The following is a 27021-nucleotide window of genomic DNA, read 5'->3' on the forward strand; positions in this document are numbered from 1 at the left end:
ATGGTGCTTTGAGGTCAGAGGTTGTCCAATCAAACCAAACGTAACAACTGGGTGGCACCTGTGGTCCTTTCGATCGTCAAGCCATTCCTGTGCGATAGCATCAACTTACTAACGAAACAGAGCATACACCGAATTATTGTGATATTTTATTTATCTTAGTTATGGTTGTAGACTCAACACGTTTGTTTTTGTTCGGGATTTTTGTTGCGGTACTGGTGTCAGAGGACCAATGATGAAAGGCGTAACAAGAGTAAAGAAAGATGGCGGGTGACGAACTGGCAAGAAGAGGGTGGTAGGTTTTCGGTGGACGTGTCCTGCTAGATTCAGCTATTGGGATAAAGTGTATCTAGTGCATAGCAAGCCCGATAGGTTTCTGATTCTAAATGCTTCTGTTTGAAATTTAGATTTTTAGTACTTCAACTCAGGCAGTCAATCTCAAAGTCCAACTTTTGCCATTCACATTCAAGTCATTCCACAACTCTCTCTCTCTCTCTCTCTCTCTCTCTCTCTCTCTCTCCGAGTCTCTCTCTCCGAGTCTCTCTCTCTCTCTCTCCGAACCTCTCGTACACACATGGGTTTTTTTCCCGTCGTGTATTGATTTGGTTAAACTTTTGAAGCATACACAATTTAATACTGGTTAGCTGGCATTGTGAACAGAATCTTGCAAAAGGGAAGAGCATGCTGTACTAAAGTAGTACTACTATACTACAATACTAGTATAATGATGTACTTTCAGCATCGAAAACCATTTGAGAGGGATACTGATAGTAGTGTTTTTTTTAATGGTGTTTAGTACCATGGTGGGATATCGTCTTATTCTATTTCTAAGGTGTATACACCTTCTTCTAAGGCGTATTGAGGTCTAACGAATGACGTATCAAAACGTGCGCGGTCGTCCTTGGCGGTCAAGAAAGCCGCGGGCGCCACCGCGATCATTGCGCAGACGACACTTCTTGACAGCCAATATTTTTTGTGCGCATCACATGCTCCACATAAATCGGCCGGAAACAAAGCAATTGGGAAACCTGGATACTCTTATCCTATCTTACACTGACTAGGAAAGGTCTGTTCCTAATTCTAATCCTACATTGTCTAATTGATCGAGGGGCTCGGTGTCTACATGTATTGTGTAATATTGTATATTTTACTTTTTCGATTTGTGTCATTAGAGCTTTTAAGTTAGACCATCAGATCAGTAGATCAATATAGTACAATGGAAGCTGCAAAGAAACGAAAGCCATGGGACCAGCCTAAAGGTCCCTACATTGCAGGTGGCCGTTCATGATGGCAGGTATAGTTTAGTCACACTAGACAAACTTCACAAAGAGACATTGTATTGTAACTTATAAAGGTGTCCTTTATTCAAAATTATGGGGAGATGTCCTCTCATTGGAAGGGCTTCACATTTGCATACCTGTCCTACTGTAGCATTTTTGAAAGCAACTGTAACTGTAAGTCACACAACACACATCCAAGCTACTTACTGAAACCATCGATAGGGGAAATAGTTCTGCTATTTTGTCATTTTCATTTTGAGCCTAATTTCAATCTTCACAGCGTCCAATCTACATCATTACATGCATGCCAGTTTTATAGTGGCACCTGCCCTATGAGGCCCAGTTTTATAGTGGCACCTGCCATATGAGGCCCAGTTTTATAGTGGCACCTGCCATATGAGGCCCAGTTTTATAGTGGCACCTGCCATATGAGGCCCAGTTTTATAGTGGCACCTGCCATATGAGGCCCAGTTTTATAGTGGCACCTCCCATATGAGGCCCAGTTTTATAGTGGCACCTGCCATATGAAGCCCAGTTTTATAGTGGCACCTGCCATATGAGGCCCAGTTTTATAGTGGCACCTGCCATACCAGGCCCTTCTGATGAGAGAACGCCTCCCAGGACAAGGACACCTTGTGTTGTCCCCATGATTTGGTATTAAAAAGGCCACCTGCAATGTAAGGACACTTTTTGGTAGTCCCGGGGGTGTTCTTACATCGCAGGTTGTCATGGTTACGAGTGTGTAATTCTTTGCCCCGTGTGTGCAGGCACCTGACCACAGGCACCTGACGGCAGAGGGCCGGGACCAGTGTGTTGTCATGGTTACAAGTGTGTAATTCTCTGTGTGTGCAGGCACCTGACGGCAGAGGGTCGGGACCAGTGCGTGGAGAATGGGAACCGGTCCACAGACACCATTGTCAAGAATGCCACAAATGTGAGTTTTACTTTCACTGTCCCGGGGATACGTAGTTGATGTACATGATGTAGTTGATGTACATGATGTCGGGTATTTGTGGTGCAGTGGAAGTCACTGGAACCCAGGGGCTCACATCCACCATGCTTGGGAATGATACGCCTTTCGTCGTAAATACGACAAAGTCCTTTTCTAATTGTGTAAGAAAAGAGCCTCCGTGTGCCCTTAAAAATGCTTAAAGCGCAACATTTTCCAGTCAGTACGCCCAAATCACTTTTATTCAGTTTTGCGAAGCGATGTGTCTCCCCAAGCAGACGAAACTTGGGGAGACTTTATGTGCTTTTTATAAAGAAGAGCTTCTAAGGGTGCTCCAAGCCGGTTGACAGTTCAACGTTTCGCGTTTTTTTTTTCTCTCAATAAAAGCAACCTGCCGCCGTTTAAATTTACGTTTTGTTGCGAGAACAAAAATGTCCTATTGATTTATTTTTGTTCAGGACAAATGTCCTATCACTGTTGCATTGTCCAGGACATTTGTCCTATGCCGCCTGTCATGGTTGTGAGCCCCTGGGAACCCCCCTTTGAAGACCTCGAACATTGAGAGTAAATCAGGTCTTAGTTAAAAAGGAGTCTTAAAATGGAGGTCAATTTACACAGAAGAGCTTAGGCCACAAAAAAAAATAGTCTGTTTACGGTAACCCGACCGACCCTATTTTTTTCGCGCGACCCTAGACTTTTTTTTGGCATTTGGGGGAAGAAAAAAAAATCTTTTGTTTTTTTTGCAAAATAACGTAAAAATATGGTTTTTTGGGAAAAAAAAATCCCGACCTACCGACCCTATTTTTTTGGCCTATGGTAAGCAGACCTATTTTTTTTTTTGCCTTATGAACAGAACAAATCTGAGAAAACAGCGTCTCAGAAGGGAGGTTCCACTGTACACGTTTTCTCAGGCTTGTCAGGCTTTTTGTTCATTTCTTATTAATTTTGTTATTCTTTTTTTTTTTTTTTTTTTTTACTGCATGTGCATGTTTATTTCTTGTTTCCTGCTTTGCTAATGATTTGTTATATTTTCTTTGGCGCTTTGGCTTTTCAATTCAATGCATAATAATTATTATATTGAAGAAATGACCAGAAGGTATGTAATTTACATCCCGTGTGCTAATGATCAGTGGTGATGGGGAGTCAGTAAAAAGTGAAATTACACTGAGCACACTCAGCTTGTATTTAAAGTTTGAGAAATGCATGTTTTCATGGATGATGGCCTGTTTCAGTTGGATCTGAGGGACATTGGTGAAAAATGGCTTCCCACAGACATCAGTACTGGCAGGGTCAAAGTGGACTATGTGAGTATTTGTTGATTGTGCACCACCGTGTGTGGCTTTAAACTGTGAACATATCACGTACTAGATGATTACCCGCTTCGCCGGGAAGAAGTAGAGCCGAATACCAGGCTGCGCCTGGGACCCGGCACCGCACGGAGGAAGGGAGATAATCGCGGCTGAAAACACTGGAGAAGATAAGGAAGAGTTACTGGTAGTGGATCCCGACAAAAAAAAAAAAAAATCGGTACAGCGCTGCGGGCTGAGAGCACGTGTTGAAATATCTCATCGATGAGGTTGTGTCCGGGGTGTAGCTGAATACTGTGTCCAAATTTGAAAAAGATCCACCGAGAACTTTGGCCGTGCATCGCGAACAGACAGACAGACAGACACTAGTCGTATATATATATAGATGCTTGAAGTTGAATATATATGCTCCGGTTTTGTGACCAGTTGTTAGAAACAAGATAGGAATATACTTCCCATGAGTTACTTCCCTTAGGCATTAGTAATACACAATATGAACTTCCCACTAGCATTAGCACCCCTCCCCCTTTTTTTTTTCCAGTGGCAAGGCCCAGGAAACAAAGGGTAGGTAGGTCTTAAAAAGACAAAAACTGGAAGGGTTGGGGAAAAAAATTCTGGGGGCCCGGTAGCTCAGTTGGTAGAGCACTGGACTTGTGATCGAAAGGTCGCAGGTTCGAATTCGGGCCGGGACGGACACGGGTCAACTTTATGTGCAGACCCAGAGACGGAAGCCATGTCCCACCCCCGTGTCATCACAATGGCACGTAAAAGACCTTGGTCATTCTGCCATAAGTGCAGGTGGCTGAATACACCTAAACACGCAGACACCTGGGTAGCGCGACTCCGTTGCTGCTAGCTTTCCACTGGGAGGAAGCGACCCGAATTTCCCAGCGATGGGACAATAAAGTAATGAGAAATGAAAAATTCTTGGGTTTGGAGAGAAAAAAATGGGTTGGTTGTGGAACTGGAAACTTTGATTTTTTTTATTGGGTAAGTAGGTCTTTATAAAAAAAAAAAATAATACCTGAAGGGGTTGGCAGACCTGTTTACCCTCCCGGATTGTCCGGAATTATTACGGATTCGGGGTCTAAATTCCGGTATTACGGAATACTACCGAAAATTCCGGAAATTCCGGTCGAGAGAACCTTTTTCGTGCGTGAAAATTCGAAGTCGAAATTGTGGTAGTCACCAGGACTGTGATTTCAAGGCTGACCGAAACAGCCTTTTCTGCGCATGAGCATAGCAAGGTATTTATCGGATTCCGCGGATTTGAGATCGATATTGGTCCGAAGGGTAATATAAGGCCGATCTCTGTGGGGACGAAATGCCAACCAAAAAAGCGAAAGTTGTACAGAAATATCGGCAAAACTATTAAGACAAGTGGCGGTGTCTGGTGAAGTTTAAGAAGAGCGAACCACATTCATTTTGGTGATCAACTTGAGATGAGTGCAACAACAAAGCTAGTCAGTTACGAGTTACGTCGCGGCACGTGTCCCGAGGTTAGACGCAGCATTAGTTTTAACAAAATGCAGTACACAAATGAACATGGAAACAAACAAAAACACGAAATTATGTTTGGCAAAACATGAGCCTGCTTCGCATCGAGTTTATTTGACCTAGGTCTCTACTTCCACAGAATCAGTCTCTCAGACCTGCGAACCGATCTCTCCGACACTTCGGTCAGTCGCGCCAGAGACACAGATGTAGGTCTATGGTCGCGCTCATCAGTTACCTGGCTGTTGCCGAAATTCAAGTCTTTCTGAGCCTAAAACTGATCTCCATTAATATTTCTCCAATATAGCAAAGATCACAGTTCTTTGAATCGAAAAACTTACAACAAAAATAATGTTTAAATGAAATAAACGAATCGGTCCTCTAAAATTAAAGGTAGCTTCTGGAGAGAGTTATCGTGACTGGTTTTAATGCAGGATGTCTGATGTGACCGAAGGTAAGGTGGTTTTGTTCACAGTCATGCATCTTCAAGTGACTGTAACTAGTCCAAGGGCGGAGGGGTGGGGGTGGGGGATGTTACAGGGGTTCCGGACCCCCCCCCCCCCCCCCCCCTTGCTGTCAAAAAAGCAAAAAAACAAAATAAAATTCAGTCTGTGGGGAAAAAAAACAAAGACATTTTCTGTCTGTGAAATTGTTGTTGTCGGGAGCAGATATCAATGAAGATAAATTGCCATTATTTAATACTAACTTTGAAAGAAATAATGAGTGGCTGCTGACACCAATTTATCATGTTTAAAATCAAGGACAAGCTACAAATTGTTAATAAAATAGCTAAAATTCTTCAGCCAGACCCCCCCAACCCCTGGACCCCAGGTTGTACCCCCCCCACCCCCCCTCTAGCTCTCTTGCTCCTACTGTGGAGTTTTGTTTTTTTAGATAAAGTAGACTTGTCTTAGTTAACTTGCATATTATATATCAGGTGTCGTGTGTTTGTGTGTGCCGGTGTCATCGAGCTTCTTTGTGTGTAGTATAATACTGTTAAACATGGTTATCAATTTTGTACTTGTTTTGCATGGTAGCGCGCAAATAAACGTGTCGTTTAATCGTTTTCGAGCTGGTTTATGGTTGATAAAAAAAGATTACTCAAAGATGCCTCAAATTACGGAAAAGTACCAGCTGCATTCCTGATTTTCATTTGGGGGGGTAAACAGGTCTGGGTTGGGAAACAAATTGGGTTGGTTGTGGAACCGGAAACTATTATTTTTCTTCTTGATTTTTGTTGTTGTAATACTTGTATGCTTGATGGGAAGTGTGTGGATTTATGGTTGCAGCTGTCAGGCCCGTCAGTGCTGCAGGTGATGAAGCTCCGCAACATCTCTGCCCCAAAGGACAACCAGGAATCACAGACTGCACCCAGAATGTGGAAAATCACCCTGACTGACGGACATGTCAGCGTCGTCGCCGTTTGCCTCGAACCGCTCAAAAACCTCACGTCAGTTTCATAGTTGTTTACATTTGTGGACTGAGTGAGTGTTTGTTTATGATGTACACAGGTAGATATCACCTGTTCTGTGTATGACACTGACAGAAAGAAAGATCCGTTAATTTGTGCTACTTTTTTTTTTATTTTAATTTTAACTCATTTTTCACTGGCAGTAGTCAGACACATGTTATGTTTCAAGTGCTATGCGTGAGAAGTGCTATATACAGATGTGTGAAATCTAATGCTGCGTGAGAAACTGGCTGTACGCATCAAACTGGGGTTGAAACTGAAAATCCTAAAGCTAAGGCAAAATCCGTCTTGTTTGCATGTCTACCTTGTATTTTGCCCTCCCACATAGCACACTACCTTCCCACATAGCACACTACCTTCCCACATAGCACACTACCTTCCCACATAGCACACTACCTTCCCACATAGCACACTACCTTCCCACATAGCACACTACCTTCCCACATAGCACACTACCTTCCCACATAGCACACTACCTTCCCACATAGCACACTACCTTCCCACATAGCACACTACCTTCCCACATAGCACACTACCTTCCCACATAGCACACTACCTTCCCACATAGCACACTACCTTCCCACATAGCACACTACCTTCCCACATAGCACACTACCTCTATCTGTCAATACAGTGGAACCCGCCTTCTAAGACCCCCCCAATGTATACCTTCCTCCTTTTAGAGACCTTACTTTTACACATTCTCTGTTCATAACCACTGTAAATTTACCCCCATTTTTTTTTCTTCTTCTTCTTCGTTCATGGGCTTAGACTCCCACGTTCACTCATGTATTTTAGCACGAGTGGATTTTTACGTGTATGGCCGTTTTTACCCAGCCATTTAGGCAGCATACGCCGATTTCGGGGGAGGCATGCTGGGTATTTTCGTGTTTCTATAACCCACCGAACTCTGATATGGATTACAGGATCTTTTCCGTACGCACTTGGTCTTGTGCTTGCGTGTACACACGAAGGAGGTTAAGTCACTAGCAGGTCTGCACATAAGTTGACCTGGAGGATCGGAAAAATCTCAACTCTTAACCCACCAGGCGGCAGCGACCGGGATTCGAACTCACGACCTCCCGATTAGGAGGCCGATGTCTTACCACCACGCCACTGCGCCCGTCTACCCCCATTTTAAGACTCCTTCCTCCTCAAGACCTGATTTGTGTACATTTTTGGTGGTCTTAAAAGTGGGGTTCCACTCTATTGACCAATTATTGGACCTAAGAGGACGTAAAACTCACTGGTCAGTGTGATTGTTGGGCAGCTTGCTGACACCGCCGGGCACCAAACTGTCGCTGGAGGGGACGGTGGACGTGGAAAGTGCCTACCTGCTACTGACCAACAGAAACGCTCGGCTGCTGGGCGGCCGTGTCAACAGTTTGGTCGAGTCCTGGGAACTCAAAAGGGTAGGTGGAGATATTCTTGTGTGATGAGATAACCAGGGTTTGGAGGTTTTAGTGTTTGTGATCTGGCTGCAGTTGTACTATTTTCTTATTCTTTTTTTTCCAATTTTCTAGGATCTAAGGTTTTATTTTTTGTGATCTGCTTGCAGCTTTACTATTTTTACTGGCTTTTTTTTCTCCTTTTTCTCGACTTTCTGTCTTGAATTAAACATTCAGCTGTATCTTAAAGGGGCTATTACTCTATTAAACTAGTAAAATGCCTTACATTCTCAGGTGACATATTAAGTACTGAATTTGATTCTGAGCAGTGTTAATTTCAGACAAAACTCTGCCTCTGTTCGCCTATAACCTTCGTGGTTGAAAACGACGTTAAACACCAAATAAAGAAAGAAAGATGTCTCTGTTCGCCAGGATTGTGCAGATGAGATCTTCTTCTTCTTCTTGGCGTTCGCAGAGGTTACACGATCAATCCAGCACTGGTGATAAATGTTGTCGTTTTCTCCAACTCCTGTCGACTGCCGTATAGTTTGGTCTGCAAGGGAATTGGTGACGGCCACACTTCTTTTCGTTCCTCGTCTAGTAAGGGACATCGCTGTAAGATGTGTTCCGCTGTTTGGTCTTCTTGACCGCAGGCACAGGTTGGTGATGGCGCCAGCTTGAACTTTCGGTTCATGAGATGAGATCTGCCCCTTGAAGTCAATGAGTAATGCATACTTTCCTTATGCTTTCAGAAACTAGCGCAGCAGTCTCGACAAGGTATTCAGACAGAGGGAGGGCCACCACCCTTTGTGCCGTTTGGAAAGAAAATCGCAACTGTTGAGGCGCCGCGCAGGGGTAAGCTATACAATAGATGAATTCCCAAAATAACTACCCTTTGTGCCGTTTGGAAAGAAAATCGCAACTGTTGAGGCGCCGCGCAGGGGTAAGCTATACAATAGAAGAATTCCCAAAATAACTACCCTTTGTGCCGTTTGGAAAGAAAATCGCAACTGTTGAGGCGCCGCGCAGGGGTAAGCTACACAATAGATGAATTGCCAAAATAACTACCCTTTGTGCCGTTTGGAAAGAAAATCGCAACTGTTGAGGCGCCGCGCAGGGGTAAGCTACACAATAGATGAATTCCCAAAATAACTACCCTTTGTGCCGTTTGGAAAGAAAATCGCAATTGTTGAGGCGCCGCGCAGGGGTAAGCTACACAATAGATGAATTCCCAAAATAACTACCCTTTGTGCCGTTTGGAAAGAAAATCGCAACTGTTGAGGCGCCGCGCAGGGGTAAGCTACACAATAGATGAATTCCCAAAATAACTACCCTTTGTGCCGTTTGGAAAGAAAATCGCAACTGTTGAGGCGCCGCGCAGGGGTAAGCTATACAATAGATGAATTCCCAAAATAACTAGAGTTTGTATGGGTTGTGAAACAGTGAATGCTCTTGCTTTTTAATCAAACATTGGAGGGGCAAAACACTAGCGAGGGGTGTGTCGGAAACGCGGGGGCAGGAGTACGTCTAAAGTTATTTGTCAGAGGAAAAGCAAGGGTATTTACTCTTTCACAACCCATACAATTACCTGACAGAGTTAATTCCCAAACGTGTCTATCAGCAGCCCTGAAAGTTAAAAAAATGGTGTGGCAGGTGCTTCTCAGTGAAAACTGCCAGGATATGAAGAAACTGAATGTCAAGCTGACCCAGCAAAACACACTTCATTTAGTTTATGATCACAGTTTGTTGCAATTAATATCTTCATTTTTGCCCTGCAGGCCAGCAAAACAAACCTATTTATGATTAAAGTTTTAAAAAAAATGGTTTCATCTCTTTTGCCCTGTTTTCCAAACAGCTAAGTCTCTGCAGCCCAGCTTATTATGATCAAATTATTATTTTATTTAAAAAAAATTATTTCATCACTCTTGCCCTGTCTTGCAGACAACTTCTAGTCTCTGCAGGCCAGCAAAATCCACTTGATAATCAAAGCTTTTATAAAGATTTCATCACTTTTGCCATGTTTTGAAGACAACTTCAAGTCCCTGCAGGCCAGAAAAATTAACTTTATAATCAAAATTTTGTGTAAGATTTCCTCACTTTCACCCTGTTTTGCCGACTTCAAGTCGCTGTTACTGTTAGCCAGTAAAGTGCACTTTATACAAAAAGGTTATTTTTAAGATTTCATCACTTTCACCCTGTTTTGCAGACAACTTCAAGTCGCTGCAGGCCAGCAAGCAAGCCAAGGAGGAAGAAGACAGTGAGTTTCAGCAACAGCGACAAGCCACCATCGCGGAAGCTCTGCAGGCCAAAACAAAGACGTTCGGCGGGGGCCAGAAGGCGGCTGTCAACGACCGCGACCTGGCTCGCATTGTGGAGATGGGCTTCTCCCCAGATATGGCCTCTAACGCTCTGCGGCAGACGGGCGGCAACGTGCAGGAGGCCATCGGCGGATTGATCTCCGGAGCGTTTAGAGGTGGTGGATATGGTGGTGGCTTTGGAGGAGGTGGGCGGGGAGGAGGCCGGGTGGGGAGAGGAGGAGGAGGAGACCGAGGGGAGCCACGCATGGAGGATGACCGAGACGATTCACGGCGAGGCGGTCGGGGTAAGGAGTCTCATTCTGTATCCATGTGCCATTGTTATTTAGTGTGTGAAAACATGTTGGTTGAACCTGTCTATATCGACCATTGTTATTTAGTATGTGAAAACATGTTGGTTGAACCTGTCTATAACGACCATTGTTATTTAGTATGTGAAAACATGTTGGTTGAACCTGTCTATAACGACCATTGTTATTTAGTATGTGAAAACATGTTGGTTGAACCTGTCTATAACGACCATTGTTATTTAGTGTGTGAAAACATGTTGGTTGAACCTGTCTATAACGACCATTGTTATTTAGTGTGTGAAAACATGTTGGTTGAACCTGTCTATAACGACCATTGTTATTTAGTATGTGAAAACTTGTTGGTTGAACCTGTCTATAACGACCATTGTTATTTAGTGTGTGAAAACATGTTGGTTGAACCTGTCTATAACGACCATTGTTATTTAGTGTGTGAAAACATGTTGGTTGAACCTGTCTATAACGACCATTGTTATTTAGTATGTGAAAACATGTTGGTTGAACCTGTCTATAACGACCATTGTTATTTAGTGTGTGAAAACATGTTGGTTGAACCTGTCTATAACGACCATTGTTATTTAGTGTGTGAAAACATGTTGGTTGAACCTGTCTATAACGACCATTGTTATTTAGTGTGTGAAAACATGTTGGTTGAACCTGTCTATAACGACCATTGTTATTTAGTGTGTGAAAACATGTTGGTTGAACCTGTCTATAACGACCATTCAAGGGACTGACCAAAAGTGGTCATTATAGATCATTGGTAGCTGTGGAAGAGTGAATTATACAGGGGGAAAGCTATCATCGGGGATCCTTGCTAGTGGTCATTGTGGACAGTTTGATGTTCATTGTTGTCGAGAAGTAGTCACCAAGGCAGGTTTGATTTATAGGATGAGTTGGGTTTTTGAGTCACTTGAGAAAAAGTGACTCTATGTAATCGGTCAGTGTTAGTCTGTCCGGCCGGCCGTCCGTAGACACCACCTTAACGTTGGACTTTTCTCGGAAACTATCAAAGCGATCGGGCTCATATTTTGTTTAGTCGTGACCTCCAATGACCTCTACACTTTAACGATGGTTTCGTTGACCTTTGACCTTTTTCAAGGTCACAGGTCAGCGTCAAAGGAAAAATTAGACATTTTATATCTTTGACAAAGTTCATCGGATGTGATTGAAACTTTGTAGGATTATTCTTTACATCAAAGTATTTACATCTGTAGCCTTTTACGAACGTTATCAGAAAAACAAGGGAGATAACTAGCCTTTTCTGTTCGGCAACACACAACTTAACGTTGGGCTTTTCTCGGAAACTATAAAAGTGACCGGGCTCAAATTTTATGTGAACGTGACTCATTGTGTTGTGAATAGCAATTTCTTCCTGTCCATCTGATGCCTCATATAATATTCAGAACTGCGAAAGTGACTCGATCGAGCGTTTGCTCTTCTTGTTTTTGTTTTTGTTCGTTAATGGCTGAAACTCCCACGGCTTTTACGTGTATGATCGTTTTTACCCTGCCATTTAGGCATCCATACGCCGCTTTCGGAGGAAGCATGCTGGGTATTTTCGTGTTTCTATAACCCACCGAACTCTGACATGGATTACAGGATCTTTTTCGTGCGCACTTGGTCTTGTGCTTGCGTGTACACACGGGGGGTGTTCGGACACCGAGGAGAGTCTGCACACAAAGTTGACTCTGAGAAATAAATATCTCGCCGAACGTGGGGACGAACTCACGCTGACAGCGGCCAACTGGATACAAATCCAGCGCGCTACCGACTGAGCTACATCCCCGCCCATAGGATGAGTTTATCAAGCAGGCAGATGTTTTGGGAACATGGAATGCTGCTACAGTCGTTTTTGGTGTTACTTTTCTAGATTTCTGATGTGGCACAGAGAGTAGTTTGGACAGAAGGATCAGAGTAGAAATATACAGTGGGACTCGACAAGTACAAAAACAAGTCGCGTAAGGCGAAAATACAACATTTAGTCAAGTAGCTGTCGAACTCACAGAATGAAACTGAACGCAATGCAACGCAGCAAGACCGTATACTCGTAGCATCGTCAGTCCACCGCGCACGGCAAAGGCAGTGAAATTGACAAGAAGAGCGGGGTAGTACTTGCGCTGAGAAGGATAGCACGCTTTTCTGTACCTCTCTTCGTTTTAACTTTCTGAGCGTGTTTTTAATCCAAACATATCATATCTATATGTTTTTGGAATCAGGAACCGACAAGGAATAAGATGAAGGTGTTTTAAAATTGATTTGGACAATTTAATTTTGATAATAATTTTTATATTTTTAATTTTCAGAGCTTGTTTTTAATCCAAATATAACATATTTATATATTTTTGGAATCAGAAAATGATAAAGAAGAAGATGTACGTAAATTTGGATCGTTTTATAAAAAATTTGGTTTTTTTACAATTTTCAGATTTTTAATGACCAAACTCACTCATTAGTTTTTAAGCCACCAAGCTGAAATGCAATACCAAACCCCGGCCTTCGTCGAAGATTACTTGACCAAAATTTCAACCAATTTGGTTGAAAAATGAGAGCGTGACAGTGCCGCCTCAACTTTCACGAAAAGCCGGATATGACGTCATCAAAGACATTTATCAAAAAAATGAAAAAACGTATGGGGATTTCATACCCAGGAACTCTCATGTCAAATTTCATAAAGATCGGTCCAGTAGTTTAGTCTGAATCGCTCTACACACACACACAGACAGACAGACAGACAGACACATACACACACACACATACACCACGACCCTCGTCTCGATTCCCCCCTCTACGTTAAAATATTTAGTCGAAACTTGACTAAATATAACTACAGCATGTGTGTTTTGTCATTCCTGTACTGCCTGTGTTCAGGGGGCAGAGGAGGAAGGTGAAGATACAACATGTGTGTTTTGTCATTGCTGTACTGCCTGTGTTCAGGGGGGAGGAGGGGGAGGGGCAGACCGAGGGGAGGAGGAAGGTGAAGATACAACATGTGTGTTTTGTCATTCCTGTACTGCCTGTGTTCAGGGTGGGGGGGGGGGGGGGGGGGGGGGGGGAGACCGAGGGGAGGAGGGCCAGGGAGGTGAAGATACAACATGTGTGTTTTGTCATTGCTGTACTGCCTGTGTTCAGGGGGAGGAGGAAGGTGAAGATACAACATGTGTGTTTTGTCATTCCTGTACTGCCTGTGTTCAGGGGGCAGAGGAGGAAGGTGAAGATACAACATGTGTGTTTTGTCATTGCTGTACTGCCTGTGTTCAGGGGGAGGAGGAAGGTGAAGATACAACATGTGTGTTTTGTCATTGCTGTACTGCCTGTGTTCAGGGGGAGGGGGAAGGTGAAGATACAACATGTGTGTTTTGTCATTGCTGTACTGCCTGTGTTCAGGGGGCAGAGGAGGGAGGAGGGGGAGAGGAGACCGAGGGGAGGAGGAAGGTGAAGACGGTCTTCTGTCCAGTCGACCCAGTGGACCTGCCACACTGTTCGACTTCCTGGAAACCAAGATTCCTTCCAAATCAGGTGAGAGCTGACAACAGGAGCCCCAGGCTGGTCGGTATCACTGTGTGCAGAGCAAAGTTTCCCCCAAGCAAGCCTGGATTCTTCATGCAGAGCAAAGTTTCCCCCAAACAAGCCTGGATTCTTCATGCAGAGCAAAGTTTCCCCCAAACAAGCCTGGATTCTTCATGCAGAGCAGCCAACTGCTATGCTTTCAGCATAGCCTGCTACGTTTTAAGACCTATTGCTACGCTGTTATGCCACGCTTAGAATTGCTACGCTCAGACAAACAATCACAAGCGTGAAACAGTTGGCTCTTTCTTGTGAGTCCTGGTACTCATTTTTATATTTAGTCAAGTTTTGACTAAATATTTTAACATCGAGGGGGAATCGAAACGAGGGTCGTGGTGTATGTGCGTGCGTGTGTGTGTGTGTGCGTGTGTGTGTGTGCGTGTGTGTGTGTGTGTAGAGCGATTCAGACTAAACTACTGGACCGATCTTTATGAAATTTGACATGAGAGTTCCTGGGTATGAAATCCCCGAACGTTTTTTTCATTTTTTTGATAAATGTCTTTGATGACGTCATATCCGGCTTTTCGTGAAAGTTGAGGCGGCACTGTCACGCCCTCATTTTTCAACCAAATTGGTTCAAATTTTGGTCAAGTAATCTTCGACGAAGCCCGGGGTTCGGTATTGCATTTCAGCTTGGTGGCTTAAAAATTAATTAATGACTTTGGTCATTAAAAATCTGAAAATTGTAAAAAAAAAATAAAAATTTATAAAACGATCCAAATTTACGTTTATCTTATTCTCCATCATTTGCTGATTCCAAAAACATATAAATATGTTATATTCGGATTAAAAACAAGCTCTGAAAATTAAATATATAACAAGAGGCGAAGCCTTCAAGGCTCCCGTAAGAAATCAACAAACAGTAACATAACACAAACTCACTCACTCCGTAACACACACACACACACAAACACACACACACACACACACACACACACACACACACACACGCACACACACACACAGTTAAAACTAACGCATCATATCAACTCCATGTATATTTTTCAAAAGAAGGCAAACAGATAAAATGACTAGGGTAATAGGTTAGGTACCTGCCATGTGGGCACTTTTTCCACTGCTGTCCTCAGTCCTATACTTTTCATCAAGACTTGTCACCATGCCGAGTAGATCTAAATTCGGAAGTCTTCATGTGGCTGAGGCATATATCTGACATAGCGTCGATCTTGTTGTAGGTTAACCTCCTTTCTGAAACAAATGGCAAAATGCGATTAGTTATGATGACTACAACCTACACAAATATAAACAGTGTTTTGAAACAGAATAGTCAGGTTATACAAGCCACTTTACCTATGCAGCATGGTAACCCTACAATATGCGAAACATGTCGACTGCAGCAGCCTGGTTCTTAAAATAATTCTGACGGTCAACACAGCCAGAAATGCCAACAAAGACAAGAAAGCTGTGGCAAGGTAAGCTTACCAAACGTTACATAGCGAATCATATGATAGTGCGTAAACAGCAAACAGTAGATCTACAATCAAAGAGAGGATCGAGTCTGGAATGAAACGCGATACAGATCTAGCATTCAAAAACTGTCTTTCACGTTCAAGGAAGTTGTTGCCGTAAAGTACTTAAGACTTACTAAATTGTACAGACAAAACCATGACAGTGCATGTTTTGAATCTGAGGAAAAAATCGTGATCATTTTGACTTTGAGAACAGATTCATTCCGTTTCCTTATATCTGCATGTTCAAGTAAATGGTGGACAGTTTTTTTCGGGCAGAGTAAACTTAACTTGAGACTCTACTGCAAGTCTTGAAATTCACATAAATCGAACCACGAGCAAAGACATCCAAACATTACAGGCACTTTAGATCAACTCATTTCACTAGAGGTGACTGCCTAGCACTGTGTTTGACATCCGTGTCTGCTGAAATAAAAAAGAAATTAAAACAAAACGGATTAACAGTAGGTGACACGTTATCAGAGTGGGAGACACTAGATCTGTCTCTGAACTTACCGGGATACGGCTGCAAGATCGACACTGACTGCCGCGCTTTCGACAGCTCTTCCTCGCGTGGACATTGGAAACACGCTGTGCAGATCAAATTGTAGGAAATCTCCCTTTGGTATCTTCTTTATTTACTTTTCTGGAGCTTAGAAACCGAACAACATGAAATCGTCTTCCCCGGCGAATCGGCGAGGTGAGAACTGGACCACAATCCTTCGCGCGACCCCTGACCTGATCTTGACACCTGACCTGCCGTCTACATGCCAAACACGACACAAATCAGTCAACTGCTTGTACCCCTTCAAAAACCCCCACCACCCGTTTTCTTTGGATACACGCTTTAACTACACACATGCCGACACAATGTTGATCATTGCTTCAATAATTTGAAGATGGTGCTTGAAAATTAACCACGTGAAATGAGTATTTCGGTGTTTAGCCAAAAATGTTAAAGTTTCTACCACAGACATACACACATACATACGCACGCACGCACAGACAGACAAAGTTTACCATCGCATAGGCTACACTTACGTGAGCCAAAAATTATTATCAAAATCAAATTTCCCAAATCGATTTAAAAATAATTTCATCTTATTCCTTGTCGGTTCCTGATTCCAAAAACATATAGATATGATATGTTTGGATTAAAAACACGCTCAGAAAGTTAAAACAAAGAGAGGTACAGAAAAGCGTGCTATCCTTCTTAGCGCAACTACTACCCCGCTCTTCTTGTCAATTTCACTGCCTTTGCCATGAGCGGTGGCCTGACGATGCTACGAGTAAAATGGCATTGCGTTCAGTTTCATTCTGTGAGTTCGACAGCTACTTGACTAAATATTGTATTTTCGCCTTACGCGACTTGTTGATTCTCACTTTGTGTAGCGCTCAGAATTTGTCTCATAAAACATTGTCCACACTGAAAAGTGGCATTCTTTATTGGCCATTATGGTGTTTTTTTGTAAATGCACTTTTTTTAAATGTATATATTCTTTCTTGCAATATAGCCTGAATGTGGATGTGCAAATAAACTTGAGACAATGCTACACTAAAGTGCCATTTACTGCGCTAAAACTTCCCCAAAAATGTAAATGGCTGCACTTGAGGTTTGACAAGGGTTTGCAGGTGTGTTCATGTGGCTTGGGAGTGCACAACCTTCTGAGGACGGTCACATATTCGCTGCAGCTTTTAACAATAATGCACAAACAAGAAATCTACATTCAGTTAAGTACAAAGGAACCCCCTCGGCCCTGTTAAGAACCCCAAAATGTAAGACTCCCTCCATTTTAATTAGGAGACTGTTTTCTCATGCTTGCCATCGGTGATGGAACATTGTTCCGTTTTGCTTTGTGGTAGAGCTCTCCTATTTTTGTCTCCAGAAAATCAGCCTGGTAGCACCAACCAGAGACCATCATCGTCATTCTCAGGGTCGAACCCCAGTCGCTCCTCCACCCAGCCCAGCAACACCCGCCCCAACACGGCGTCCAGCGACAGCTACTCATCACGCGGCCCGCCCCAGTACAACACCTCTGGCCCCGCCCAGTCTCGCTCACAACCCAACTCAGCCTCAAACTACAGGGGGGGCGGGGCCAGTCAACGAAACGGTTTCAGCTCATCGCGTTCTTCCGACTCGAACTTTCACAGCAAGAACTCAGACTCTGGCTACAGACCATCGGATCAAGGAGGAGGAGGGGGGAGGGATTCCCGTGGAGGGGGGAGTGGAGGAGGGGAGAGGGATTCCCGCGGAGGAGGGAGTGGGGGGAGGGATTCCCATGGAGGGGGCAGTGGGGTGGGGGGTCAGCAGAATGAGGACTTTAGCCACGCTCGACGGCAGCAGAATCTGCCGCCGCGGTTGGCCAACAAACTGGGTCGTGACGGGGGCGGCAACCAGCAAACTGAGGGTCCCTCTCGCCCCGGTGGCAGCGGTCGTTACCAAGAAAACAGTGGCTATGACAACAGGACTCGATACAGTGGTGGTGGTGGTGGTGGTGGTGTGGGTGGTGATGACAACCAAGGTGCTAATCCCAACCCACGCCCAGCGCTGCAAGAACACAACTCGGACAGCAGGGGCAGTAACTATGCAGGGGGGTACAACGGTGACCGACAACAGTCCAACTTTCAGCAGAAGCCGTACGACCAGCAGTCCAACAGGGGGGCGGCAAACCCCAACCACAAACCTCGCTACGATCAGCAGAGGCCGCAGCAAGGTCCAAGGAATAATGTACGGGTTACTCTTCATTTTGGTTTTTAGCTTTCCCTCATATTTCTTTTCCTTCAGGCATCATACTTGACCTCTTCCAGCGTTAGACATTATTGAGAGTGATGTTTGGTTTGTGTGTAGCTGGTCACGTTTCACAAATCTGCTCCTACTTGTACAAGCTTTCTTTCTTGAATCATGGTTTGCCGCTATAGAATAAATGTTGGAATTTTAAAGGAAGCAGATCTCATATTTACATGTCCTAGATTCATAAAGATAAAAGAACATTTATATGTAGAAGAAATGCCGTAGAATAGAGGGGCGACGGGCGCAGTGGCGTGGTGGTAAGACGTCGCCCTCCTAATTGGGAGGTTGTGAGTTCGAATCCCGGTCGCCGCTGCCGCCTGGTGGGTTAAGAGTGGAGATTTTTCCGATCTCCCAGGTCAACTTATGTGCAGACCTGCTAGTGACTTAACTCCCTTCGTGTGTACATGCAAGCACAAGATCAAGTGCGCACGGAAAAGAACCTGTAATCCATGTCAGAGTTCGGTGGGTTACAGAAACACAAAAATACCCAGCATGCCCCCCCCCCGAAATCGGCATATGCTGCCTGAATGGCGGGGTAAAAACGGTCATACACGTAAAAATCCACTGGTGCTAAAAACATGAGTGAACGTGGGAGTCTAAGCCCATGAACGAAGAAGAAGAATAGAGGGGCAGGTTCCACTGTACTTTTGAGAGACATTGTCTTCAAGTACATAGCACGAGCTGTGAACGATGTTGCTACTGGTTACCTGGTACCACTGCTGGTTTTGTTTGCAGGGCCCTGCGCGTCCCATGCTGCAGAGAGGACAGACCGTACTTGCCAAGTACTGGGAGGATGATCAGGTATGTCGGTGTTCTTTACTGTAAAAACATTTGACATCGCTTGGCCCAAAAAATAGATTTATCTAATATTTTGTCTGTGATACATTCAGAATGTGTTGAAACAAGTGTGAACAAATTTGAGAAAATAATTGGACAGACTTATGATACAGAATTGTGAATATGATCAGGGGTGGGACTTTTCCGCGAATCCGCGGATTTCCTCGGACACAACTTACGAATTCCGCTGGAGTAATCTATTTTTCCGCGTCCCATTTCATCACAGTATCTATAACTTGTTGACTGAATGATATGGAGAGAAGTGAAGATGGAACAGAACACTGGAGGCTTGAGAGTTAAATTGTGCTGACTGAAAACTCCTGATAACTAATACTAATAGTCATTTTGTGCTTCAATGCATTGCATCATACTATTGCCAGTATTGGATTATGGATACATGGTTCATTACGTAAGTATGCACCATTACAATGTTACCATTGTTGTGGGAATTTTTTTAATTTTTGTTATTGTAGGGGGGGGGGGGGGGGGGGGGGGGGTGAGGAGAATGTCTTTTTTTTTACCTGATCCAAACAAGATGAATTTTAGTCTCAGAATGCACCAGATTGTCCAGATTTTAATGTACCATTTAAAAAAAATGGATTTCCTCTTTTTTCATCACAAGAGAGTCCCACCCCTGATGATTGTGTGTGTGTGTCAGGCATGGGAATTGTCCGCCGAATGGCGGATTTCCGCCGAATTTTTTTTTTGTTCCGCCGAAAATGCAAAAGTGTCCGCCGAAAAAATAAAGGGGGGAGGCACACAAAAAAAGCACCGGTTACTTTGGCCTTTGCGCAAAAGCCCGCGAAAACTTTCCGTACTTTGTTCACGCACTGCTACCGCCCGCCTCAGTTATTGAACTATTATGTTTGAAAGTAAACCAGATTGCACAGATTGTGTTACAAGTTACATTTTCCTGTTTGTCTCAACAGATAAATTTTTTTACAAATTTAAACCATATATAATACATGTAAGCAAAATTTGGTACATTTTTGTACTAAAAACTCTGATTCTAAAAACAGAATTTAATGGCAAACTTGGAGCTCAGATGACACCAGATTGCACCATCTGGGTTCTTTGGAGAAAAAAAATTTCCGGGGGGGCATGCCCCCGGACCCCCCTAGTAAGGCTAGGCGCTTCGCGCCGTCGACTTGACGCTTCGCGTCTTCAGTTATAAATTTTCCGCCTTTTTTACAATTTTCAATTCCCATGCCTGGTGTGTGCCTACCTGCCTGCCAGCGTGCATACATTCATGCGTGCATTTGTGTGCAGATGTACCGGGCGATGGTGGCAGCGGTGGTGGACAATGGAGTGACGGCTGTGGTCACTTTCCTGGACTAATATGATGTGTGTGTGTGTGCAGATGTACCGGGCGATGGTGGCAGCGGTGGTGGACAATGGAGTGACGGCTGTGGTCACTTTCCTGGACTAATATGATGTGTGTGTGTGTGCAGATGTACCGGGCGATGGTGGAAGCGGTGGTGGACAATGGAGTGACGGCTGTGGTCACTTTCCTGGACTAATATGATGTGTGTGTGTGTGCAGATGTACCGGGCGATGGTGGCAGCGGTGGTGGACAATGGAGTGACGGCTGTGGTCACTTTCCTGGACTAATATGATGTGTGTGTGTGTGCAGATGTACCGGGCGATGGTGGCAGCGGTGGTGGACAATGGAGTGACGGCTGTGGTCACTTTCCTGGACTAATATGATGTGTGTGTGTGTGCAGATGTACCGGGCGATGGTGGAAGCGGTGGCAGACAATGGAGTGACTGTTGTGGTCACTTTCCTGGACTACGGAAATCAGGAGGAGGTCATGATCTCCGACATTCAGCTTTTGCCGCCTCGGCAAAATTGGGTGAGTGTTACATGTATTTGTTGTCACCAATGCTTTCTTTCAAATGAATTATTATCAGACACGAGAATGCCCCTCCTTTTGAACGTCTCTGGGTGTTCTTATTAGATTTGAAAAATGTACATGATTTTGAAGCTGTAAGCAAGACTCCTCATACAGACCTGTTTACCCATACTATTTTGGAGTCATTTATGACTATCTTTTAGGCTTTTGGGGGGTAAAATAGTCCATTTGAGTCCAGACTATGATTTTCAAATGTGCTTCAAATTAGGTTTGTGTTGCTAATGTTGGCGTTTGAAACCACTGGGTTACTATTTTGATCATGAGAATACTATTTTTTGACTTGACCATTACTCTTGTCAAGTGTTGGGGGTAAACAGGTCTGCCTCAAGTGTACGTCATTTTACCTTCTTCTCTTACACCAGCGTTGAGAAAACAGTCCAATCTTCTAAATTGTGTCTTATGTTGGATTTGGCAAAGAGAAAATGTAAGTTTTACGCCCTCACGGCAAAGCCATCAGGGGCATGTTACACGGGAAAACCCGTCTTTGTATGAAAACCATTTTTTATATTTGATCAAAATATGATTTTACGCAGACCGAGACAGTCAGTGTTCTCCCAGACCACACTAGCGGCTGAGGTGAACAATAATGCTCGAGATCAATCCGTTTGAGTCAAATATACAAATAATGTATTAAACCTTACCAATTATCAGTTTTAGGTTGCCCAAATGTCAGGTTGTCTGGCTGGATATACCAAAAGTAAATGAAATAAAAAAAGAAATGTAAATAAGTTTGTTCTCTTCCTTCTATTTGCAGAGCAACAGCTACCCTCCCCCTCCCCCTCAAGGGGGTCCGATGATGGCAGGGCGGGGTTTCCACCCTGGCTATGGTCCCCCCCACATGGGTGCCCCGCCCCCCTTCCCTGGCCAGGAGAGCTTCGGCAGCGCCATTCCCAACATGGAGTTTCGGCGAGGCGGGACGGGGCCGGCCAATCGGCGGCAACAACAAGAACAGATTGACAGACGTCGACCCACACAGAACTTTTACACACCCCCCACACGCAAACAGGAGGGATGATCGCTAGCGTTTCTTGATTTATCTCTTTCTTTTTTTTTCTTCTTTTTTTTCCCCACAAAGTCAAGAGTCGGGGGTCTCACATCTTACTTGTACTCACATTTGACTGTTGTAGGAAGACTGCTGATGTTGATGGGAATGTTGATGATCGGTTTACATTCTGTGGATCTGCATGACTTGTAGATGATAGCGGTGTGAAATTGGATTGTGGTTTTTGTTTTGTTTTGTTGTACTACTTTTGTTGTATAGTCTTCAGATAGTTAGTTTATGTTTTCAGGTTTGTTAAAAAGGAGAACACTAAAAATTCAATGAAACTACTGAGTTGGTATCTCCAAAATGAGTAACTGGTACGAAGAGTGATGATAGTTTTAGAAGAAGAATGTTTAAGAAGAATAATGTTTACATCACTGGATGCAGTGTTCACTCTACAATGTACCTTCAGCTAACGGAATAGTGTGGAATATAATTCATTTCACTGCTTGAATCGGAGCCTTGTGGTTGTACATAGTGTTGTACTTGTAGGAAACATGTTTTAGATTGTCAGTTACAATCACAAGCAAGGCCAGTCTTTTACATTAACTTGATATTTGACGCCAGCCACAGACAGTAATATACTACACAAAGGAAGGGAGACTACTGAAAACATCAAGACATTTACACAGAGCTGCAAACTGCTACACTTTCAGCGTAGCATGCTATGTTTTAAGACCAATTGCTACGCCAAGCTTAAGGTTGCTTAACCCTTAAACAAATAATTCCAAGCATGCAACAGTTCTGTCTTTTTTTGTGAGTCCTGGTATTAATTTCTGCTTTCCACTCCGTGTAGCGGTCACAAAATGGGTCATAAAACATCGTCTACGCTGAAAAGTTGCACTGCAGATACTCTCTAATCGGCATTTGATGTACATGTACCTGCATGCTAATGAAACTATTTAAATTGTCTATTGTGCAAGATGGCATAAATGCGGATATGGGAATACATTTGAGAAAATGCTACACTTAAACACCATTTGCTAAGCTGAAAATTGCAAAACATTATAAATTGCTACATGTGAGTTTTCATAAGGGTTGGCAGGTCTGTTTACATCATGTGTCAAGTTTTGTGAACCTACAGACGGCAGAATACACGACTCCCTGTATAGTAAGGCTACCTGTATAGTAAGGCTACCTGTATAGTAAGGCTACCTGTATAGTAAGGCTACCTGATTTGTTGTGTTGTTTCATTGTAAACATGAACATTTAGGACACGTGTACATGTATTTGCAAGTGCCTCCGAGTGTTCCTACGTCAGTGGGAACAGAACCCTGAAACGGCTAGATGCGTGGCTAGTATTTTTCTCGAAAAGGTGAATCCTGTACCATTTATTTTATTGATTAATCCTTATGAAATTCTCATCTGGGAGAATATGTTATCATAGGTGTAAATAATCTGGTCAGGGTGTTGGGTTTCTTCAACTGTTTGACCACCTGACCCAAATTCCCCAAACCTTCAACAAAGCGTTTACTAGAGTTCTACGACAAGGAAAATACCTTTAGGCCAGTTTTTATTTCAATGTTCTGTGGGTGATTTCCACGAGAAGAAAATACCTTTTAGCCAGTTTTATTTCAATGTTCTGTTGGTGATTTCCATGAGAAGAAAATACCTTTTAACCAGTTTTATTTCAATGTTCTGTTGGTGATTTCCACGAGAAGAAAATACCTTTTAGCCAATTTTTTTTCAATGTACTGTTGGTGATTTCCACCACAAGAAAAATACTTTTAAGCCAGTTTTATTTCAATGTTCTGTTTGTGATTCTTAAAGATACTGTCTCACTGGCCAGTAACTGTTATTTGCTGAAATGGATCTGCATTTATGGGTTTAAATATATATACTAATTTATTGTTCGTTTGAAGAATTTGAGCACATCCAACTAAAAACGAATGACACATAGAAATTAAACACAGTCTTCTGTTTTCTTGCTGTTAACGTTGAAGAGTGTGGATGTTTTTGTTGCTTTTTGTCAATAATCTGGGTATATGTGCAGCTGACATGTCTAGATCTGCATATGTTCTGTTTTAGTTAGGTTTGAACACTTATTTACTACGAATGAAAGAATGTCAAAGTTAAGATTTTCACTGCATCAACCCCAAACCATAACTGAAATGATATGAAATGTATTTGCCTACGATAGACAAGCGATGTTAAAACTTCTGATGGTTTTTTGACTCACATGCGAAGCAAAAGTGAGTCTATGTACTCACCCGAGTCGTCCGTCCGGAAAACTTTAACGTTGGATATTTCTTGGACACTATTCAGTCTATCAGTACCAAATTTGGCAAGATGGTGTATGATAACAAGGCCCCAAAAAACATACATAGCATCTTGACCTTGCTTCAAGGTCAAGGTCGCAGGGGCCATAAATGTTGTCTAAAAAACAGCTATTTTTCACATTTTCCCCATTTTTTCTGAAGTTTTTGAGATTCAATACCTCACCTATATATGATATATAGGGCAAAGTAAGCCCCATCTTTTGATACCAGTTTGGTTTACTTTGCTTCAAGGTCAAGGTCACAGGAGCTCTTCAAAGTTGGATTGTATACATATTTTGAAGTGACCTTGACCCTGAACTATGGAAGATAACTGTTTCAAACTTAATAATTATGTGGGGCACATGTTATGCTTTCATCATGAGACACATTTTGGTCACATATGGTCAAGGTCACTTTGACCCTTATGAAATGTGACCAAAATAAGGTAGTGAACCACTAAAAGTGACCATATCTCATGGTAGAAAGAGCCAATAAGCACCATTGTACTTCCTTTGTCTTGAATTAACAGCTTTGTGTTGCATGACCTTGGATGACCTTGACCTTGGGTCAAGGTCACATGTATTTTGGTAGGAAAAATGTGTAAAGCAGTTCTTAGTGTATGATGTCATTGCTATGTAAAGGTCAAGGTCAAGCATGTGAGTCGTATGGGCTTTGCCCTTCTTGTTTTATGTGACATTATGGTTGTGTTTTCATGAGTGTCTATTCTGTTTTCATTTTGTTATTTGTTTTCAATGTACACGTGTGTATTTAACTACACATTTGAAGCACTGCCACAATTAGTTACCTCAGGAAAACATTTGTAGTTCATTGTCGCTGCAGTAACCGGTGGTTTATTACACCAACAGTCTTGTCAAGAAAGGAGCATAACGAGACGCTTTTATGTTTGTTTGTTTGTTTGTTCAAGTGTATCAGCTTATCACTTTTGTGAGGAGACCGGAATATATCATGTATCTTGATAGGCTACACCTCACTTTGCCATTCACACAACACAAGATGTACAGTAAAGGCAGGTCTGTTTCTCATATTGAAGTACAGAGACTGTGTGATTGGTTGCTTTGAAGAATCTTTTTATCCAAAATTATTTTCCAAAGCAGAAAGCATTAATTTGTAGAGATCTGAGATACTGGTTTTAGTTTCTGTGCATGGGATAAGCGTTTGGGTACAGGTGGACTTCCCTCAGAGACTTTGATACTGGTTTGATGTACTGTGGGTACAGGGGGACTTCCCTCAGAGACTTTGATACTGGTTTGATGTACTGTGGAACTCCCCCTACCTCCAACGTGTGAGAAAACAGGGTCTTGAAAAGGGGGTTCTACTTTAGTGCTTAGCTAAGCTGAACAAACATCTGGGTTATTCGAGCTGGCAGTATAACTTTTTTATTTATTATTTATTACTTTGTTGTTGTATTTTTGGGTGATTGAAACCCCCCGCGGGTTAGGGGGAGTCCCATATTGGTTGGGACGAGAAATAATTTGCCCGATGCTCCCCAGCATGTCGTAAGAGGCGACTAACGGATTCTGTCTCTCCTTTTACCCTTGTTAAGTGTTTCTTGTATAGAATATGTGTTTCTTGTATAGAATATAGTCAATTTTTGTAAAGATTTTAGTCAAGCAGTATGTAAGAAATGTTAAGTCCTTTGTACTGGAAACTTGCATTCTCCCAGTAGGGTAATATATTGTACTACGTTGCAAGCCCCTGGAGCAAATTTTTGATTAGTGCTTTTGTGAACAAGAAACAATTGACAAGTGGCTCTATCCCCCCCCTTTCCCCGTCGCGATATAACCTTCGTGGTTGAAAACGATGTTAAACACCAAATAAAGAAAGAAAGAAAGGGTGATTGAAGCTGATATATGACTTCTCTGGCCTTACGTTCTCCATATACCACTTAGGTTTAAAGGTACCTTCCATCCCGCATACCCCATTATTTTGACCGCCACAGATGTGTCCCGGTCCCGGTCCCGGTGTCCACATGATGTCAGAGCATCCCTCCACCTGGACACTAGCAACATTGACCAGCCTGGCTGCTTCCTGGCAATCACTTCAGCTGATTGACACAGGTCTTACAGTGGAAACCCCTTTTCAGACTTCCAATAAACTGAGAAATGTAAGTCTTAAAAAGGAGGGAGTCTTAGAAGGGTGCTGAATTTAAAGAGGTTATGCATAGAAAGCCTGAAAAAGCAAGATCTTGAAGGGGAGAGATCGTACATTGGGGGGGGGGGGGGGGGGGGGTTTAGTTAAATTGGGGGTGCCACTGAACAGAAAAATTAATTCAACATAAATTCTCGCTTTGCACAGGAAGGGGGGGGGGGGGAGGGGTGTCTTAGTTAAATTGGGGGTGCCACTGAACAGAAAAATTAATTCAACATAAATTCTCGCTTTGCACAGGAAGGGGGGGGGGGGGGGGGGGGGAGGGGTGTCTTAGTTAAATTGGGGGTGCCACTGAACAGAAAAATTAATTCAACATAAATTCTCGCTTTGCACAGGAAGGGGGGGGGTGTCTTTGTTAAATTGGGGGTACCACTGAACAGAAAAATTAATTCAACTTAAACTACTCACTACTCATCATCATAAAGGAGCACCGACTGCCAGGAGAATCTTGCGCCGAGCTCGCCCACCA

General features: G+C 43.2%; 1 protein-coding gene across 1 annotated transcript; it reads left to right on the forward strand.

Moving 5' to 3' along the window:
• The first annotated feature begins 52 nt into the window (after nucleotides 1-52).
• Nucleotides 53-24033, forward strand: LOC138969662 (tudor domain-containing protein 3-like). Its single transcript, XM_070342519.1, has 12 exons — nucleotides 53-292; nucleotides 2130-2211; nucleotides 3459-3530; nucleotides 6317-6477; nucleotides 7769-7910; nucleotides 8639-8741; nucleotides 10093-10488; nucleotides 13909-14028; nucleotides 17429-18270; nucleotides 19069-19134; nucleotides 20895-21023; nucleotides 21838-24033. Exons 1-12 carry the CDS (start codon nucleotides 261-263, stop codon nucleotides 22096-22098), a joined length of 2406 nt encoding a protein of 801 aa, XP_070198620.1. The 5' UTR covers nucleotides 53-260; the 3' UTR covers nucleotides 22099-24033.
• Nucleotides 24034-27021: the final 2988 nt, after the last annotated feature.

The sequence above is a fragment of the Littorina saxatilis genome, linkage group LG6 (assembly GCF_037325665.1).
Source record: "Littorina saxatilis isolate snail1 linkage group LG6, US_GU_Lsax_2.0, whole genome shotgun sequence".
Classification (NCBI taxonomy): Eukaryota; Metazoa; Mollusca; class Gastropoda; order Littorinimorpha; family Littorinidae; genus Littorina; species Littorina saxatilis.

What these genes read in the sequence shown, in the direction of transcription:
- LOC138969662 (XM_070342519.1), top strand. Translation starts at nt 261, where the DNA reads ATGGCGGGTGACGAACTGGCAAGAAGAGGGTG. An exon ending in TTGTCAAGAATGCCACAAAT is followed by an intron (nt 2,212 to 3,458) that starts GTGAGTTTTACT and finishes GGCCTGTTTCAG; the next exon opens with TTGGATCTGAGGGACATTGG. An exon ending in TGCCGCCTCGGCAAAATTGG is followed by an intron (nt 21,024 to 21,837) that starts GTGAGTGTTACA and finishes TTCTATTTGCAG; the next exon opens with AGCAACAGCTACCCTCCCCC.